Below are 20,316 nucleotides of genomic sequence, written 5' to 3'. Positions count from 1 at the left end.
TTGTTTCCTTTAAACGTTAATTGTTGACAGTTCAGTTTCGAGTTAACTGTTAACCTTCTGACGGTCAATCCTACTTTGGTCACCGTTTCCGCCGGCTCACTGCGTTTCGACCAAGACCGTTTTCGCTTGACGTTGTCGTGAGTAATCTACTTTTCATCACCAGTCACCAACCGCTTCAAAAATGGGTAGTTTTTGTTGCGATGCCGAAGCAATTCGCAGTTGGAAATTCGGTCAATGAGGTCTTTTGCGTCAACTCGTGTGGTACCCATACATCGAGCTTTTTCTTGAGACAAACTTCAACTAAATAGTTCCAAAAGGTTTTTTGTGCAATCGTTAGCTTTTGGGCAATCGAAATAGTGCTTGCATGACGGTCAAACGCTACAATTTCCATGGTTTTATCGACATTATCGACATTTGGCCTCCAAGTGCATTGGAAACTGAAATTACCTGAACGAAATGGAGGAAACCAAAATTGAGCATGATTGGCTGTTACAGGATCAGGATCACTCTTTCCATTTTCAGCCGCTTGGTTTGCATTTCCACCTTTATTGAAGAAAAATTGTGAAATATAGCGGATTTTGTCTTTCCTATAATAAATAAAACGAAAATGAATCTGAATATTTTGACTCATTAAAAATAAATTAAATCAATTTTCAATAAAGTTCATCTTTAAGAATCTTCCAGCATCACAATTATATGTTAATTCCAACATTATGCAAAGGTTCAAAGCCAATTTTGTTTAATTCTGGATGTTTATCACACACAAATTTTCTATGAGATTCTTCTAAACTTCTCAATATTTATGTTTCAAAACGATCAATTATTTGCATTTGTAGTGCAGCTTTATCACTCCCGAAAATATTCGCAGCTTCATTGCTGCTCCATTCACCATCATGCAGTGATGACCTTTCCATTATTTCATTAGCGACAAATCCAGATGCGCAAAAACAGCAAAACTATGATTTCTGATAGAATAGGAGAAAATAGAGTATTTACCTGGGTATTTACAGCAGTTCATGTTAAATTCGATAGGAAATTCTCTGGTATTCTCAAATTTTTCGGAGTCTGCACAAAATAGGTCGCCAGTTGGTAGCTTCCGATATAGAGAACTCTTTACAAAATATCTTCACTTCGGGGTTAACTTCTAACAGAAGTCCAAATACAATAAATATGAGTGTCATCATGAAATAGGTTTTGACGTTTGACGCATCAAATTTTTATTGTAAACTCGACACAGAATATGGTATTTTCGTCTTACTGATTTTTGAAGTCAATTGGAATATTGCTCAAAAAAATTTGAAAATGATCTATTATACACAGGCGTACAACTTTGCTCCCGCCGTTTTTTCCTGAAACTCGTGGCTTCATTGTAAAAAACTGATTATACATTTATTAGTCAAAGTATTGTCCATCGCTGGCCCCTACTTTCTCCCATCTTTGAGGCAGAGTGTAAATCCCGCGTTGAAAAAACTGGTCATCTTTGGAAGCGATCCACGAATCGTTCCAATTTTTTACTTCAGTGCTTAAGTTCAGTCATCCAGGCCGTGTGCCGAAACAAATGATAGCCCTCGGCAGCAACGTCTGGAGAATACAAGTATGTCTTGACCACTTTCGCAACATGAGGTCGAGCATTGTCATGCTGAAAAACCACTTTATCATGTCCCTCGTCATATTGCAGCCGTTTTTCTTTCAATGCTCGGCTCAAACGCATAAGTTGCGTTTGATAACGATCACCTGTGATTTTGGTTTCAACAACTCATAATAGGACACTACGTCGAGCTGGTCCCACCAAATAATAAGCATGACCTTGGAACCGTGAATATTCGGTTTGGCCGTCGACTTGGAAGCATGGCCAGGATATCCCCACGAATTTCTGCGCTTTGGATTATCTTAATGAACCCATTTTTCGTATGAAATATATAAGCAGCAGTTCACAAGTAAACAAACGCCGTTCAACATCTCTCGACTTCAACTCGTACGGCGCCCAATTTCCTTGTTTCTGAATCATTTTCATGACATTCAGGCGTTTTCAAATGGCTTGTTGTGTTACTCCCAAAGATTCTGCTAATTCTTATTGAGTTTGACACGAGTCTTGACCAAGTAAGGCCCCAAATCGGCATCTTCGAAAACCTTTCCTCTTCCCCTGCCATGCTGGTCTTCGACGTCTAAATCACCGTTCTTGAAGCGTTGAAACCACTCTAGGCATATTCTTTCTCTAATATCGTCCTCACCATAGATTTTTGAGAGCATTCGATGGGCCTCAGCCACAGATTCTTTCATAACAAAGCAAAAAATTATAATCCCGGAAATGAAGAGATTTTGGCTCGTAAGCGGACATGTTTAATCGAGAATAACTTTATGATGCATACACAAATCGACTAATATTTCGATGGCATTATGTTCACAAATACATAAGCTTCTACGATCAATTTATTTCGACTACCACTTACCGCTACAGCCATCTATTGCAAAACGGCGGAAGCAAATTTATAAACCAAATACACTGCTCAACAATTGATAGGGATCACTTACTTGTTCTAAATTTATTTCTGAAATATTCGCTCGAAGATTATAAATTTAGTCAGATATCAGAGTATTTTCAGTTGATAATATGGTTCACTTGAGAAAAGAATGAAAAAAATGGAAAGTTGGAGAGAAAAAAAGACTTTATTAGGAACACTCAAAATTCTGTGTTTGAATAACATAAAAATTTTATGATGAAACCACAAGAAGGCTGAAGTTTCGGTTAAGCTAGTACCTAGTTGGTCCCCCACGAGCTCGTCTCAAGCAACGATTTATAAAATTTTGGGGCAAATTCGTCCAAATATCCCGTAAAGCGTTAGAAAGGTCTTCTAGGTTATTGATCGGTTGTTCTAAGGTTGACAATTGTCTAGACATCTCAGACCAGACATGTTCGATGCAATTCATGTCTGGAGAGCGAGCTGGCCAGTCCATCCTATCAATAGCATGAGTTTCTAGCGCTTCATTAACCAGACGACTACGGTGTGAACGGGCATTATCGTCAATTAAAATGAAATTCTCGCCCACGGCAGCCGCAAACGGAACAATTATGGGTTCAATAATCATAATGTGATATGTGATTTACATCCGTAAATAAACATCGGCTCCAATCTTCAAGTGACCAATTGCGGTGCTCCTCAGCCCATTGGCGTCGATGAACCCGGTGTTCCCTATTCAAACGGGGATGTTGTACCCTCCTACGTGCTCTCAAACCACGAACATGTAGTCGTCGTCTTACAGTCTGGTTCGAAATTAGAACTCCTGTTGCAACTCTCAGTGATCTATTGAGCCGCGACGCCGGGTAAGTGGGATTTCTCCTAGCATTGAGGATCAAAAGACGATCTTGGGCAGCTGTTGTACTGCGCCGCCGACCTCCCCCATGAACATAAGCTACTGAGTCGTTTTGGATTAACCTATTCCAAGCCCGACTCACGACACTTTGCGAAACATTCAACCGCCGGGACACTTCTCGCTGGGACAAACCTTCCTGTATCCACCGTATGATTTGGTCCAGTTGCACAGGAGCCAAACGTCTTCTCGGCATGACTGATAAGCTGATATTGTTCTCATTTCTTCAATTATTGTCACCTTATGTGTTTGAACGAGAGAAAAAACAGATTCAATAACAAATACTTCATTGGTTTTTACTCCACCTGTAACAGCCTACAGATAATAATCGATTTTGTGAACAAGAGCCGATGAAGTGAGGAAGACTTTGATATAATCAACTCAAAACATCTTAGTTTTTCCTTAGAGAACATATAATGTACAGATATTCACGAGATAACTTGAAAAAAATACAAATGAAGAGAAGTTCATAAGTGATCCCTAGCAATTGTTGATCAGTGTACTTCGAACCATTTCACATTCTGATTAATCCATCGAATTCTAATTCAATCACTGAAATTCATTGGATCCCCTTTTTACGTTCGCAGGATCTCGCTCTTCTGCTATTGCCGCAACAGATCTATTTATACTAAAGTACGAATTAGAGATCACCAGAACCCCTCTAATTGTCTACTTATGGCATCAAACTCATAGAAATAATGAACTTAATTCGCTACAATGCTCTCGGCGAACACTGCGAAACATGAAAAGCAACTTAATCTGAGAGGACGGAACCTTGGCTCAACAGAGTTCCTGAAACTCCGAAACCCTACGCGGTTAACAGCCATTATTAACAAAATTAAAATGGAGGATATTAAATTCATTCAAAACAGGGTAGATAGTTCCGAGTATTGCCGAATTAAAACTTCGGACTTATCTGGAGCAACTTAACAACGCGGAACAAAAGTAGAACCCTACTGCAGCTAATGAAAGCACCTTGTTATCTTCATTGTTCTGAAGAATGCACGGTTATTATCTTATTATCTGGCTGGTATACGGTCTTGGGGTTGTTTCTTTTTCGCGACTGACGCTTGAATATCACTCAAGAAGAGATAAGAAATGAGGGGAATTTATTTTTCGGCGTTATTTCTTTTGTCGGGAGAATAAGAAGCGTTAATCTGGAGAGACGTCAGAACTGTTCATTCTGTCGAGAGGACCTTGTAGATAGGGATTTGTTACCACTGGAATTTTTATTAACCCATCATTTGGCAGAAGCAGAACGGGAGATAGATTATGACATCAATCGATGAACAATACTTTTTTGCTCCTTTGTGGAAAATTACTTTCTCGAGTGGCGTTTATGCCTTAATCCAAACAAAATAGAGAAGTTTCCTGTTTTCATTTGAGTAATAAAGAGAAATATAGGAAATTGAAAGGAACTTTCAATGATTCCATCTCGAATCACACAGGCCCGGTCTGGCTCCATTGGAAGCCCTCGGCTAGATGCTGATTTGAGGCCCCCCTTCAGGAAATAAGACGAGAACCTCCCCCGGCAGCGAAAACGTTCTCTTGAATAATTTTTAATTCTGAAGTTACACGCTTGTAAAGGGTGTTTCTTTTAGAGCTATAGAACATCAAATTGCAATAAAACAACGATGGATTATTCGATTGACATGAATTTTATTTATCCGCAAGATGATCTTGTGGCATTACATTTTAAATATGATTTCTGGCATATGACCGCCACGGCTGGCTCGGATTTAGTCCAATCTGGACGTCTAATTTTCGATGACTTTTTCCAACATTTGTGACCGTATATCGGCAATAACACGGCGAATGTTGTCTTCCAAATGGTCAAGGGTTTGTGGCTTATCTGCATAGACCACCAATGATTTTACATAGCCCCACAGAAAGTAGTCTAGCGGCGTTAAATCACAAGATCTTGGAGGCCAATTCACAGGTCCAAAACGTGAAATTAGGCGGTCACCAAACGTGTCTTTCAATAAATCGATTGTAGCACGAGCTGTGTGACATGTTGCGCCGTCTTGTTGGAACCACAGCTCCTGGACATCATGGTTGTTTAATTCAGGAATGAAAAAGTTAGTAATCATGGCTCTATACCGATCACCATTGATTGTAACGTTCTGGCCATCATTGTTTTTGAAGAAGTACGGACCAATGAAACAACCAGCCCATAAAGCGCACCAAACAGTCAGTTTTTCTGGATGTAACGGTGTTTCGACATACACTTGTGGATTAGCTTCACCCCAAATGCTGCAGTTTTGTTTTTTGACGTAGCCATTCAACCAGAAGTGCGCTTCATCGCTAAACAAAATTCGCTTATGAAAATCGGGAACAACGGCAATCTTCTTTTTGGCCAATTCGACGAATCTACGCCTTACTTGATGATCGTTTGGCTAAATTTGATGAATTGCCAAACCAAACTGAGAATAAACCACTTGACAGCTGTTAAATCGGTCGCCATCTTGAACAGTAACGCCAACTTAAAGTTATATACATCGAAAAAAAAACACCCTTTACAATGCAAGTCCACTTGAGTCTTCAACTACAGTATTTTCTAGAAGCTTTTCATAAGCTTTTTATCGAATAATATACCGTACAAAAATAGCCAATTGGTCCATAACTGCTTCCTATATCTTTGGTTAAGTCTACCTTAACGTTTAAATGAAATTAACTTGCCAAAAAACATCTTTTCAAAAATTTTTTTAGTTTAGTTTTATTCAGCTGGGGGCCCCCTTGGAAGGGGGCCTTTGGCGATCGCCGACCTGCCGACCTGACCAGACCGGGCCTGGAATCACATTAAAATTTCATTCTTCTTTGAACTTCAAGGTCCACTTGGAAAATTCGCGTATGAAATTGAAGTCGAAGAATAATATTCTTCAAAAATTAGCTGATTCTTCATTTGGTGCAGATGCCAGCCCTTAAATATGATAGATTTGGCCTTGGTTTTTTCTCCTGCTGAATATTGTTGTCCTGTTGGGTTGAAAAATGCTCCTATGCTTTCAGAAGTTCAAGAACTAAGTAGGGATAGGAATTTTTTGTCTTCTGGTATTGGACCAACTTTTCGCTATTATGTTGAAATTTACAAGCAACCGGCTCTCTTAACTCTGATCTACATCATCAACACATCTATGAGAGTGAGAGCTATAGTTTTACATATCCTCTAAATCTAGCACTTTCCGTAGTAATATCATATATAGAGGTGTTTCTGAATAAATCTCCATTTTTCAGTGCGTTGTATCTTTGGGAGAATGAAAAATATTTGTTTTCATTATGTGGAAATTTGTATTTGTATCCAAATATTCAGCTTCTAGCTTCCTGTTGGGAAAAATAATCAAATTTTTCTGATTTTATTTAATCCTCTGATCTAAGGAATATATTTCGGAGAACGAAACAAAACTTTCGAATTTTATTGGTTATTTCCAAGGAAAATCGATCAAGCACCGAAGTACAAGTAATCGACTTCATGGTAGGAAGAAAAAAACATTCTCAGAAAAATTGAAAATTTCAATGAAAAGATCGAATTCATCCGAAATAAACAAATGTGAATGCAGAATTCCATGAAACTGATGAGAAAAAATCGAAAATAAGCATGAATCTTTATTTTGATACGCTTAATTGTTTCTTCGAGAAAATTATTCTAAAAAATAATGTATTATGTTAAAGTTATTGAAGTTTTCATTGCATGACACCTCGAAAGTCGAAGTTGAGACCAAGTAGAATTCCCATTGATTTATTATACCCCTTATTGAAACGTCTATGAGAATTCTACTACTTGTTCGTGAAATAATATTTCGAAGGTTTAGGTTAAAACAAATTTCATGAACGATATTGCTTCAAAGCAAAAAACTTGGATAAAGCAACGCGAAAACTTCAGAGAAAACATTTTTCCTTGAATGGTATTTGACGGGACTATTTTCAGAGATCAAATGATTGCGACAATACTGTGTATTATTTTTTGAAATTTCTTATCTCATTTGTATTCAGTAGGTTATGCCATTTGATCATGAAAAGAAAGACTCTTCAATAACGTTTAGAAATTGTTAAATTATTTCATCAAAATCAGAGCTCATAAGTGAAATCAAAGAAGTATTCATGAACGACATTCACGATTCAGTTAATCGACTCACTATTTGTAGCATTGTAGACAAATTTCAAAGTGAATTTTTTACAGGCTACAAGAGAGAATACGATGAATAGTGGAGTCGATTGAGTGATTATTGTCATATTGTCGTCCATGAATTCTTCTTGAATTTCTCTCAGCATTCACAAATAAGCTCTGACTTTAATGAAAGAATTTAACAAATTCTAAACCTTGTTGATACGTGTATCTTTCCACCTACTGGCACCTAATTGGCATAACTTAATGAACTCAAACGACATAAGAAATGTCAAGAGATAATAATAACAATGTTGTCATTATAACAACTTCGAATTGAATCCTTCCAATTTTTTTTTACTAAATTTACTGCCTGACTTGAAACTAATTGGATCAATTGAGGATTGAGGACTAAGTCTCCATACGAACTTTGAATTTCTATGGGAAAAAACACCTATAGGTGAATAAATTGCAATATCCTTATTCGAAATGAGAAAACAAAGTTAAAACTGAGTAATAAATGTCAATTGGGAAAACTCATAACACGAAATACTCATCGAAGTGGAATGTGAAGAAAAATCGATGAAAATCTCAGAACGTCTGAAGGAATCAAACATTACTGACTTTTCTGAGTAGACCCAGAAGTTTTCAACATTTTTTCCCAGTATTCCGAGCGGAGTTTGTCGGGCAATACCTTTTCACTAATAATCCGACTGGAGTGTGTTTTTTCATTAGAAGAGAATATATTCCAGAACTTTCTGCGAAAGAGTTCCTCTTATAGCCATTGTGTACGACTTCTGAAGTAGAATTATTTTTAATAACTGAAGAGTCTCGTGTCTGCCGCGACTCCGAGTGCAGATAAGAAAAATGAACTGTTGAAATTTCCGGTCTGAATGTGAAATGCCAATTTTCGAACATAGAGATGAGTTCTCGAGTTTTTATCAAAAGTTTCGGAGATTCAATCGCGAAATTCGTGAATAGGGATGGACAGGGAATTGCAGTTAATTCTGTTCAGTTCTGAGGAATTGAGAATTTTTTATTTCCCTTTTTTCATTATCTATGTAAGATGTTTTGGGATTTCATAAGTATCGTTCAATGTTGTGAGTATGGTTGATTGAATTATAAATGCTTAGAAGCTTGGTTTATTTACAGGGCGTTTTATAAGATCTTTAACAAACTTTGGTTGGTACATGATAGCTGCATTCTTTCTGAACATTTCACTTTCTGACCATTTTCTTCCTATGAACATTATTATTTATTATTATTATTTGAACTGGGGTCGTTTTGGTTCGGTGAGCCTTCTGGGAATTGCGACCATGCAGATCTTTTGTTCTCTACCCTACTCATGCATAGAAACCCAAGGAGGTCGTCAATGACATTAATTCCTATGAACATAGATTCGATTCGTTTTCATTCAGAAGTTAAGCATTTGAAAAATATATATTCTTGCTTAAGCCTTCAGAAATACATTTGAAATTTAATAATTGTTTCAACCTTCTTCAATAATAAAGAATAGACCTTATGATGAATGGCAATAAAATCTCGAGAGTCAAAATGTCCACCTTCGCTTAGCTTAGATGAAAGCATCACATCGACGAAGTAAAGATTCCATTTCTCGGCGGATCAGATTTTGATCGTTTCTAATTTGATTTGCTGCATCTTGAATTCTATCAAGTGTTTGTTGATGAGATGTGATTTCAACATGATAGACAAAATGTTTCATATGCCCACAGAAATAAAAATCTGACGGACTGCGATCCGGCGAATAAGTTGGTCATGGCGTTGGCCCAACTGGACCATTTATTCGAAAAATTTTCATTTAATTAATAGACAACTATTTACTCTATTTACTTGTCTTCCTCTGTAATGGGGTGCGCCATCGTGCTGATGTCACATATTTCCAACAATGTTAAGCTTTAGATCATCAATGAGTTGAAAACGTTGTACTCTATCTGCATTTAAACGCAGTTATTCAGCTGTAGATTTGTTCAAAAGCAAAAAAAGGCATTTACTTCAAAGATATTGAGCTTTTCTACTTCATTCTTGAAATAATATCGAAATAAATTTCATTTATAAGGAAAGAAATATCTACATTGTAAGCAGAAATAAAGAAATTATAGATTGAAGAGAAAATCACTTTGGGATCTTGCTTAAGTTCCTTTTAAATACAGATGAGTCATGAAAGGGGACAACTGCATTGAATTTGTCTACCTCCTATGAATATTTTGAAATAAGATGCTGCGTGCTTCTCATATTACAAGGTGCCCCAAAGATAGTTCATATTTGTTTAGCTTACAGCGTGAACGCAACTGACTCTTGAGGATTTAGTCGATATAAAGCGTTTTTCGGGAAAGAATCGAGCGGTGTGCGTACGCAAATTTTACAAAAATGATAATTCTGTGAATATAGCGGGAGGAAATCTCTCTAACATTCGAGATTTTCCCATATAAATTGTTTTCGGATGGAGCTTTTCTTTACCATAATGGTCATGTAACTAACGAGAATGAATGAGTTTCGTGAATGAGAGGGTGGATATTATTTTTTACAAATAACTTCCTGAATAGTATATTTTCATAATTTTCAAACATTTTCTCGACAAACGGAATATTTTTCCATCATTTTTTCACATATAAATTTTCTTTTGAGACATCTTGTATATTATCCATATGTATCAATCAATTTCTGGCATTGATAATTGTCAAATAACCCATTTAGCCCATTTCAGCAGTTGTTACGAGTAGAATGAAATTAAGATTGAACGTTTTGGAAATGGCGAACCCCGTAACAATGTAGATGTTATTGGTATGGATACAAATAGAATATTCTGGAATATAATGATCCTATTTGAGTCGTTCGGAAGCAAAATATAATAGCCATTAACCACATCTTTGTGTAAACAAAGCAATTGGGGTAATGGCTTGAGGCCTGACATCTAAGTTAATGTTGTTCCCTGCACAACTCAGAAGAATGGCGTTGGAATAAGCTGAACAGAAAAACAATAGGATAGTTTTCACGATTTAAAACGCACATAAAATATTATTCGACTTTGTGTCGATTTTCCTGACTATAGAAACATTTTGAAGAAACATGCAACTATATTTAAGTACCGAATATAAGTTTATTTATACAGAAGGGAATCCTTTTCAGAATTGACTTGATGATGTCCATCGCTTTTTCTTGCTTTGAGCCTATGTTGATCTATTTAATGAAAGATTTTGTGGAAAGTTGACAAAATTAGTTTTCCACAGGAATGTTTCATTTTCGATAAACATTTTTTTTCTGAATAAGGTTATCACCTTTATTTTACCTTTTCGAAACCCTCACAGAATAGGCAACTTTTCAACTTAATATGCAGATAATGTCCAGAGCTTTCTTCCTAATATTTTGTACTATTTTTCAGTCAATCAATTGAAGCAATCATTCAAAAATATTCACGAAAAGAAACTGATTCGAAAAATATTTAATCTATGGCAAGTGAGAAAGTATTTAAAGTGGAAAATTCAACATCTTCATATAACATCAAATATCTCAAAAACGGTCAGTCTTTCATATAAACATATATTTCATATATTTTTTTCCCATCTATGTTCTATTTGACGTGGTTTTTTTGGGACACCCTGTATATACACACTAAATTTCAACTTAGCCCGATCTGTTGTAACGGATATATCAGGCATATTCTCTGCATGAAAATCGGCATCAGTGTTGACATTGTTGTTTCGAATCGGTAGTATTAGTTTTCACTGAAATATTCGTTATTTTTTTATGATGCTTGAATTTTTTTGTTTCTGAAGACGAATATAAATTATTATTTTATATCTACATGCAAAACAAAAAACGGTCAACTCTGTTGACACTGAGATTTTGGAAATGTTTTTTATGTAGATCTACAATCTACAATCGTGAAGATATGATAAACCAAAGTATTGGCAAAATCGCCTACAGCTTGTTTTGAAACCTCACCTCGCGTGTAAAAAAAGAATGACTTTATACTCTTGCTGTGCAAATAACGATTTCAAAGCAATACCGGGAATGTCAATGCTTCTAACTCTTTTTTAAACGCCCTGAGATGGGTAGGTAAATAAAATCGTTCAACATGGACTCTGAACCGTTGTGACTGATATTTAAACAGGATCTTTTGGGCACAGTTCAGTTAAGTGTTGAAAAAGTTGTAATTCGGTATAAAAGAGCAGAATGGTGGAATTTCAATGTACTTTGCAATATACCCACACGATGAATTGATCAGAACTATGTTGTCTTGTGCATCTGAGGAAATAAAAGTGGAAATACACCTGTGAAATGAAAACCAGCCTTCCTCTGATGTTAGCCAGTAGAAATGTTAACAATTAAATGGAGATCAAAGCTAGATAAAATACCTAGTTAGTACATCCTGTGGTGTTGAACTCTTAATTTTATGAAGAAATATTCTAAAGCTACATGGACTTGAGAATTATATGCTTTTGTGTGGTTACATACGTATTTACGGTGAGATAGAAAACTAATTTTATGTCTTGTTGTTTAAAAAAAAAAACAGTTTCGTGCTTATAAGCCAGTTGGAGGGAAAAAGAGGGTAATTAGATCTCTGAGAATTGCACGGTAACTCCAAACTCTCAAATTGGAATCGAGAAAATGGATCATGGAATATGTTGCTGAAAAGGTATTTTCCTTCTGAATACGACAGGCTTTGAGAATGAAATACCAATCTATTTATCTAGATCATAAAATAATTACCAATTTCAACGAGACTAGGTTGGGAAAATTTGATGGGAAAATGACATGAGTGACCCAGTTAAGTTAGTTTTCTGATTACGATAGTTTTGAATGTAGTGTTTTTTATATCGAATTAATTTTATTTTTTGAGAGGAAAGCTGCGCCCAAAATAGAAAATCGGTAAGCATATCATTCTATAGAATTTTTATCGTACTTGATAGTTGAATTTTAGCACAGTGTGTTAAAGTTATTAAATGGATATTTAACATAAATTTCAGCTCTATTGTAGGTATAATTCGTCATAATTTGTTGAAGGAAAATAATATTCAAATTTGATGCTCTACCTGAAATTATATACATCAGAAGTATATCTCCAGAAGATGGATTATAACAAGGGATCCCCTTGATAGAATTACAATATGCAATAATTATTTTTATGATGAGGAAGACACGTATTCGCCATCATCCTTGATTCGGGATGTTCATCTCACATAAACTTTTTATGTTTCATAAATATCTTTTACGGTTTCATATATTCCGTTTCATTGATTGCTTTCTGCCTTAGGTCTAAGGAATATATTCCATCGCCAAAAAGCTACAGCCTTGAGGGCGTCTTCCTGTTCCTTTATGCATTAAGGGATGCTCAAATTTTCCAAGTATAGGGTGTGTTCATTCGTACCCGAAAATTTTCCATTGTTACCTACCAAAAGGAAGTAATTGTTCGTACTGTTTGAATAATAACTTAATTTTATTGATATAGATCATATGTTCATTCATGTTTTTAAACATTCCATAATTTTATCGATTATAAGGAAATACTGTATATTCTGCTTTGAACTGGTTATTTCAAGTTTTATTGGAAGAAAAATTCTGTGTTGATACGATGATTATTTGATAATACTCATTTAGTTTTCGGCTATGAATTCTTGAATAACAAATCACCCAATAAGTCCCGGGCCTGGCGCATAGGTGGCACCACAAGTGCCATATTATTTTTTCTCGTTAGAACCAAGCTTCAAGAGATGTTTGTCAAAATTTGGAAATATCGACTCATATCTGGATTGACTGAAGTTTAAGAAGTTTAATTGACGCTACATTTGTTGTTTTTTGAAAAATGGATGAAAACGAGTTTCGAGTTAAAAATTACTATCAATTTTGATAGGATTATTGCGTTATAAGCATTGTTCTGGTTTTAAACGGTTCATGATGAATTGTCAAACCTTACTGAACATAAATGTCAACACAACACATAGTGACATTCTCAACTGTCAAATCGAAGGCAACAATCATTGAAAATTCTCATGTAGCTGAAAAAACAACCATTACATGAAATCCACTCATGCCAGAAAAGATGTGTGTTAGTCCAGAAAACAAAACACGTATCCTCCAAAAATATGACAATGCAGTAACTGCAATATATTCCTTATTGGAGTACTGCAGATGCACTAGGTCAGACGTTTCAAATATTCATTACATTCAATGGCTTCTGCATTCTGTGTTCACAATGGGGTATCCAAATCGATAAGGGCAAATCAGCAGCTCAGAAATGTAAAGAAAACTACGATTTCTCAGAGCATTACATGAAAAGTGGAACAGCTCGATCAAAGGGAATTTCTGACTGAGGAATATATCGATGCAGTTCTTTTCAGACTATTTTTATGCATTTTTATCAGGTATCCTTCGCGCGTTCCCGTGGGATATTCCCATTTTCCTCCCCTTTCAAAATGGAATTCGGATATATTGAATTCGCAAATATTTTTCGCTATGTTTTTCTCACAATAGAGGACTTTAGACGGAGTTTGGATTTGGGTTGTTGGTCTGAAATAACTTCTTATACGACAAGTCAAGTGTTGTTTTAAACCATAAATACAAAATTTTTTGGTCCTTCGAGCCGGATAAGATTAAGGATATACAACCCTTACCTCAATCACACAAACCAGCACCCGTGAAGAAACTTTTCAGAGCCACATTTCAGAATCCCAGAGAATATCACGAGTCTACTAGGAAAAAACCACCTTCTGTGAAGAAACTGTCCAGTGCCGCATACAGCGCTGGAGTAGAAACTTTCACAGCCACGTAACAAGAATTTCAGAGAACATCACTGGTCTAGCGGCAAAAAACCAACATTCGTGAAGAAATTTTCCAGAGCAAGATCCTACCCGAAGGACCAAAAAATGTTGTTTATATTGTTTAAGACATCCCTTGAACTTTTGAGCCTGGTTGTTTAGTTTGTAGCACAAAAATAATTCTGAAGTCAAGTGTTGTCTTAAACCATAAAAACCTAACTGCGTGTGACACATAATCAGAACAATAGAAAACTCATGAAGAATATGGGAGAATAAATTACCCATCATTTCCGTGATTATAGATTTTGACATTTCGCGTGTATATAAAAATAACAATTTCAAGATTTGTGCCAAATTTCATATGGATAGCGTCATCAAAACCATAGAAAATTCGAGCAGAAAATCGAAAAACAAAAACAGAAGATTTCAGTGACAACTGAGTTAAAATTTTGTAGGTATATATAGAGTAAGTTCGTGAAAATCTGGTTTTGATTGCCTCATTATAAATATGGAATCTCAAAAAGAATGGCAAAAACATAAGATCCAACCGAGTTGAGATTTTACGAGTAAATTCAAAATAACAATATCAAAATGCTAAATTTTATGTTGACTGTATTTTCACATTTTTGGAAAATTCGTGATTAATTATGGAAAGGAAATACGCAAAATGCTCACAATCCAATCTAGTTGAGATTTTGCGTGTCTATCAAGAATAATCAATTGAGCTTCGTGCGAAATCTGATATTGATTATCAGCAAAATCAGAACCACTGAAAATTGAATAGAATAATGAAAAAAAATTCAATAAATCCGTTTCAACAGATCCGATATAATTTTGAAAGCAACTAACTATTGGTGTACAACTTTGCTTACGCCGTTTGCAATAGATGGCTGTAGCAGTAAGTGGTAGTCGAAATAAGTAGATCGTACATCTCATAAAATAACCTCAGGTATTTGTAAACATAACGCCATTGAAATATTAGTCGATTTGTGACTGCATCATGAAGTTATTCTCGATTAAACATGTCAGCTTACAAGCCAAATTCTCGTCATTTGCGGGATGCTTTAACATAAAGAAATCTGCAGCTGAAGCTCATCGAATGTTCTCAAATACCTATGGTGAGGCCGCAATTAGTGAAAGAATCTGCCTAGAGTGGTTTCAACGCTACAAGAACGGCGATTTCGATGTCGAAGACCAGCATGACGGTGAAAGAGAGAAGGTTTTCGAAGATGCAGAATTGAAGGCATTACTTGATCAAGACTCGTGTCAAACGCAACAGTCATTGGCAGGATCATTGGGAGTAACGCAATTAGCCATTTCAAAACGCCTGAAAGTCATAGGAATGATTCAGAAACGAGGAAATTGGATGCCGTACGAGTTGAAGCCGAGAGATGTAGAACGGCGTTTCTTTGCTTGTGAACAGCTGCCTGTAAGGCAAAGACGGAAGGGATTTCTGCATCGCATTGTGACTGGAGAAGAAAAATGGGTATATTACGATAATCTCAAGCGCAGAAAAGCATGGGGATATCCCAGCCATACTTCCACGTCGACGGCCAAAGCGAATATTCACGGTTCCAAGGTCATGCTCACTTTTTGGTAGGACCAATTCGGCGTTGTGTATTATGAGTTGTTGAAACCGACTAAAACAATCACAGGCTATTGTTTTCGAACACAATTAATGCGTTTGAACAGAGCATTGGAAACGGCCGCAATACAACGAGAGACTAAATCATAAACTTATAACCAGTTCTCTACAAAAAAGCCTCGAATTTCGGAAAAAAACGGCCGAAGCAAAGGTATAAAATAACAATTCAAGGTCGATGTGAAATATAGTGTTGAGTGTGAAATCAGAAAAAAATTATTAAGAAAACACTGACGTTAAGTCATGAGCCTTTGAGCGCTTGTTATCCGTACGCCAATTGCACCCTTAGATACCAAATAAATGTAAAAAAGTATAAAAGTATAGGTATGTATGGTACAGATTTTAAGGTTGCAATGAGTGTATAAGAACAATAAATCTCCTGATTTCACGTCAGTGTTGTTTCGCAAGATGATATATAAGATAAAACTCTGTCATTGCAATTGTATAATGCTATACAGTAATTATGCAGTCAAAAACACCTCTAACACCGCTGACTATAATTAATTCAAACCACGTTATTTGAAATCAATAAACTACCAACGACGATGGATCAATAAGCTATTATTATTTCAAGTGATTAATTGGTTTACTCCATTATGACTCGCAATAACTATTCCATAGATTGAATAGTCAAATGAGACTATTCAATCCTGGAATCACTGGGGGGAAATCCATTACAAAATCTCCGAGTCAACAAACAAGTTTTCCTCATACCTCAGGGATTAGCTTATGAAATACAGTAACTCATTCAAAGAGTTGCCTCGGACATTTAGTTCGCAGTGTAATTTGAATAATAGCCGATGTTATCGCGATGTTCATACATGAATTTATTCACCAAGCTGTAAGTCAACATAATTAAAAAATCGAATCAGTTCGGATATATTTATATGTTGCTGTGACCTATTTCAGATTGACAAAATGTTATTTCGCACTGAAATTTTACCAATTTGTGATTTGAAATAAATGGAATTAAAAAAAATTGAATGAATAGGTCCATTATGATTTTATCACGATGACGTTAATTTTCAAATTCAGAATTTTACCAATTTGTGATTTGAAATAGATGGAATTGAAAAAATTGAATGAATAGGTCCATTATGATTTTGTCACGATGACATTAATTTTGAAATTTAGTTTGTTTGGGGATAATGATTGCAGGAATGTACATGCCCAATTTTAGGTGAATCGTTTCATCATAACACCTTAACTAGACAAATTATAACCAACAAAAAACTTATTATAATGTCATTACTCATTATTATAGCTAAGATGTCTAAAAACATGGTGAATGTACTCGTCAAATTTTGAATGCAATGACATTCGACCAAACTGAAAATATTAGTTTTAGTTCGTGACGGCGCCGCAATGTCATACTTGTCATTTCCGTTGATTTTGGTTGGATACATTAATAAAAACCCCATACTGATCAATCAAAAGCGATGTGTAATCGAATATGATCGTGCAAAGTCGTGAAACAAAACACGAAACGTTTACTGGAATGAATTCAAATTTCGAATATTTGTAATAGAGAGAGAGAGAGAGAGTTTATTGGTATTTCGATTACAAGAATTACTTCCATAGATCATAACTATAATGAAAGATATACATATAGGTACATAATGGCACCAACCTCGTAAATAATAAATAACAAGAATCTTAATTTGTTGATAGCGCTACCTACAGTTGACATAACGAAGCTTAACTAATATTCTCAAAATGGGCAAAACAAAAGAAAGCTAATCAGTTCATACACCTGGTTTTTAGACATCTTAATTATAGCTATAGGTCTATATGAGGTGTCAGCCAGTTTTGTAGTGAACATGGACGCAATATGTATATGATCAAACTAACGCTTTCAAAGTCGAAATAGTGCTTTCTTTGAATTTTTGAGAATTCTTCCATTTCGAACTAATCAGCTAACAAGACTTAATGGTAATCCTTTTTTTGATTGTAAATGCCGAGTCGATTACAGACAGGCAATTGAAATCGAAACCAAGCTTACTGACTTTCCACTCTTCTATATGGTGTCCTAAATTCGAGCATCTCTAAAACTATAAGACTTAGAGAAAAAAACTTCAAGGACCCCCGATTTCTTTTTTCGAAATAATAAGATATCATATTGTAAACATCTTGTTTCTTTTTTAAGTTGTTGTTCCAGATATTTGATAATTTCTAAAACGTTTTTTTCAGTAATTTATATGGTACCTACCTACTCATAACAATTACCGTTTAGAACTGTAGAGGAGAATAGATGTTTCGCAAATGGGACACCCTATGGCGTCCCGTGGTGAAATGAAATTGTTTCTCGTATATTTAGCATTCCATTCTGAGGACTCAAAATTTTGATAGTAGAATTTAAAGAAAAATAATCCAGAAGCAGCCCCAAGTGGCAATAAAATTCGGAAAATTCGGTTCAGCAAAGCGAACGCCGACAAGCCTGATGAGTCAATAACTCGTTACCAGTACTATGAGGGGATTACGCGATATTTATGGGTATAATACATAATGTGGCACCATTGATGGTTTTTGATGTTAATTCAATTTGTTGATTTTGCTTCCTGTAGTTGCTGACTGAATTAAATCTCATTCGGTACTTCGAATTTCTAATTTTCGTTGATCAAGATAGAAATGCTGCCCTTGAATTTTGCTGCCATGCCTCCCTCTTAGTGACAGCATTGAATATATCCTTGAATTTTGAGGTGCAGTTCAACAAAACATGGCAAAAAATTTGGAGTTATTTTAACATCATACCTGTTACTCACAAATCTTTTATGAAAGTCACAAAGCATTCAATTTAATTAATAGCATGGTGTGCTGTGGGGGCATCGATCATATTTGAGGTGAAACAAACATGACATGTAATCGTCCAAGCACCAATTCCAATCTGAATAGCACAAGGCTAAGTGACAAAATTCAAGTGGGCAGAGATACAATCAGAATATCCATATGATTGTATGCGTTAAAGAAACTGGTGAAATCTAGATGGAACGTAAGCGTGGGAAATTTTAGGTTTTTGTGTTCCCTGATCCCCTTAACCAGAATGACACATTATGCACAGTATTTAAAACACGAACACTTCAGGTGACCAAGACTTCGTAGCGAATTCATGCAGGGGAATAACACGCGATATCTTGATTACCAGACGAAAGTTGAATAATAGTATCATTAATTATAGACTATACGTTGAGAAATCCAGCGTGAATATTGATTGACCGAAACAGTTTCATTATGGGGAATATTGATGAAAAATTCGAGAAAAGTACTGACAAAAATTAATGTGTTTGGTCACTTGCTCACTCATTCGGATACTTCTTGGTTTATATTTTATAATCGTAAGTGTGTCTTTAATTTAGTAATTCATTTTATTAACCGTCCACTCAATTTGAAGAGTTTCGGATTGATTTTCAATATTTTTTCTATTTGGCATTGTATTTCTAGACAAAAAACTACATATCGAAAAGATATATCAAATAGTGAATGTTCTGGTATAATGATGTCCTTGCGAGCTAAATCTCAAGATCTTGAAATTGCTAGGTAACAAGAACAAGTCATACTATTAGTCGTTCGTCTCTGAGCAGATCGCTGACATTTTAAATTTTGTCAAGGTCTGTAATCATGTGAATTTAGAGCTGGAATTGGCTTTGTACGGTAAGGCTCGATTCATTGATGAAAAATTAACCTAGTAAGGAACTAGCAGAAATGTGATATAACCATACATTCTGATAGTCAGGATGCAATCAAAGCTCTCAGTTTATATATCATCAAATCTAAGATGGTATTGGATTGCTGAAGAAAACTCTACGAAATAGGCAAGAATAACAAGGTCTTTTCAGGTTCCTGATCACTCAGGAATTAAAGGGAATGAAGAGGGCAAAACACTTGCCAGAAAGGAGCAGAATTTCCTTTCATTGGCTCAGAAGTTTCTGTGGTATAGGCTAATCTAACTACAAGAAAGAGTTTCAGGTGAATGAAAAAACACTGGCGCTTTGTTTTCGGGTTGGATCATTCGAAAGAGTTTCTTCGATACTTTCATACTGCAAGCTCTAAGAAGTATTTGGATCTTAGCAAGAATTATACTTCATCTCCTCACATGATTCCTTACAGGGTAGTATCGCCTCAGAAAGCACCTTATGAGACTGGGTCTTGCAGAAAACAAAGAGTGCAGATTCTTCGGAGAAGAGAAAATCCGGATCACCTTGAGACAGAATACCTTGCCATCACTAGCCAACGCAAAATATACTTAGGACAAGAAACTTGTAGAAGTGGGGAAGTAGCCTGCTTGAATCCATCCAAGATATTGGAGTTAGAACTCTAGAACTGGAAGCGAGCTGTAGATCATGTAATGATGGCGGCAGCGCAATGAATAAAAAATCTAAACAAATCAGTGCGAAAGATATTCTTCGTCTCAGGGGTTATCAGAACATTTCTAC

General features: G+C 35.7%; 1 protein-coding gene across 2 annotated transcripts in view; it reads right to left on the bottom strand.

Annotated features, from left to right (window-relative positions):
* LOC123671997 (zinc finger protein SNAI1-like) overlaps positions 1-20,316 on the bottom strand; it is a 33,677-nt gene that overhangs the window by 11,326 nt on the left and 2,035 nt on the right. The window contains exon 1 of one of the 2 annotated variants that reach the window (XM_045605937.1): positions 997-1,198. The exons of the other annotated variant lie outside the window; for it this stretch is intronic. Within the exon in view, the coding sequence (XP_045461893.1) occupies positions 997-1,018 (22 nt within the window). The 5' untranslated portion in view covers positions 1,019-1,198. Of the gene's footprint in view, positions 1-996; positions 1,199-20,316 lie in introns of those variants that run through there. 2 annotated transcript variants of the gene reach the window in all.

The sequence above is a fragment of the Harmonia axyridis genome, chromosome 2 (assembly GCF_914767665.1).
Source record: "Harmonia axyridis chromosome 2, icHarAxyr1.1, whole genome shotgun sequence".
Classification (NCBI taxonomy): domain Eukaryota; kingdom Metazoa; phylum Arthropoda; class Insecta; order Coleoptera; family Coccinellidae; genus Harmonia; species Harmonia axyridis.
The sequence above is the reverse complement of the archived record's forward strand: the minus strand, read 5'-3'. Positions and strand labels throughout refer to the sequence as shown.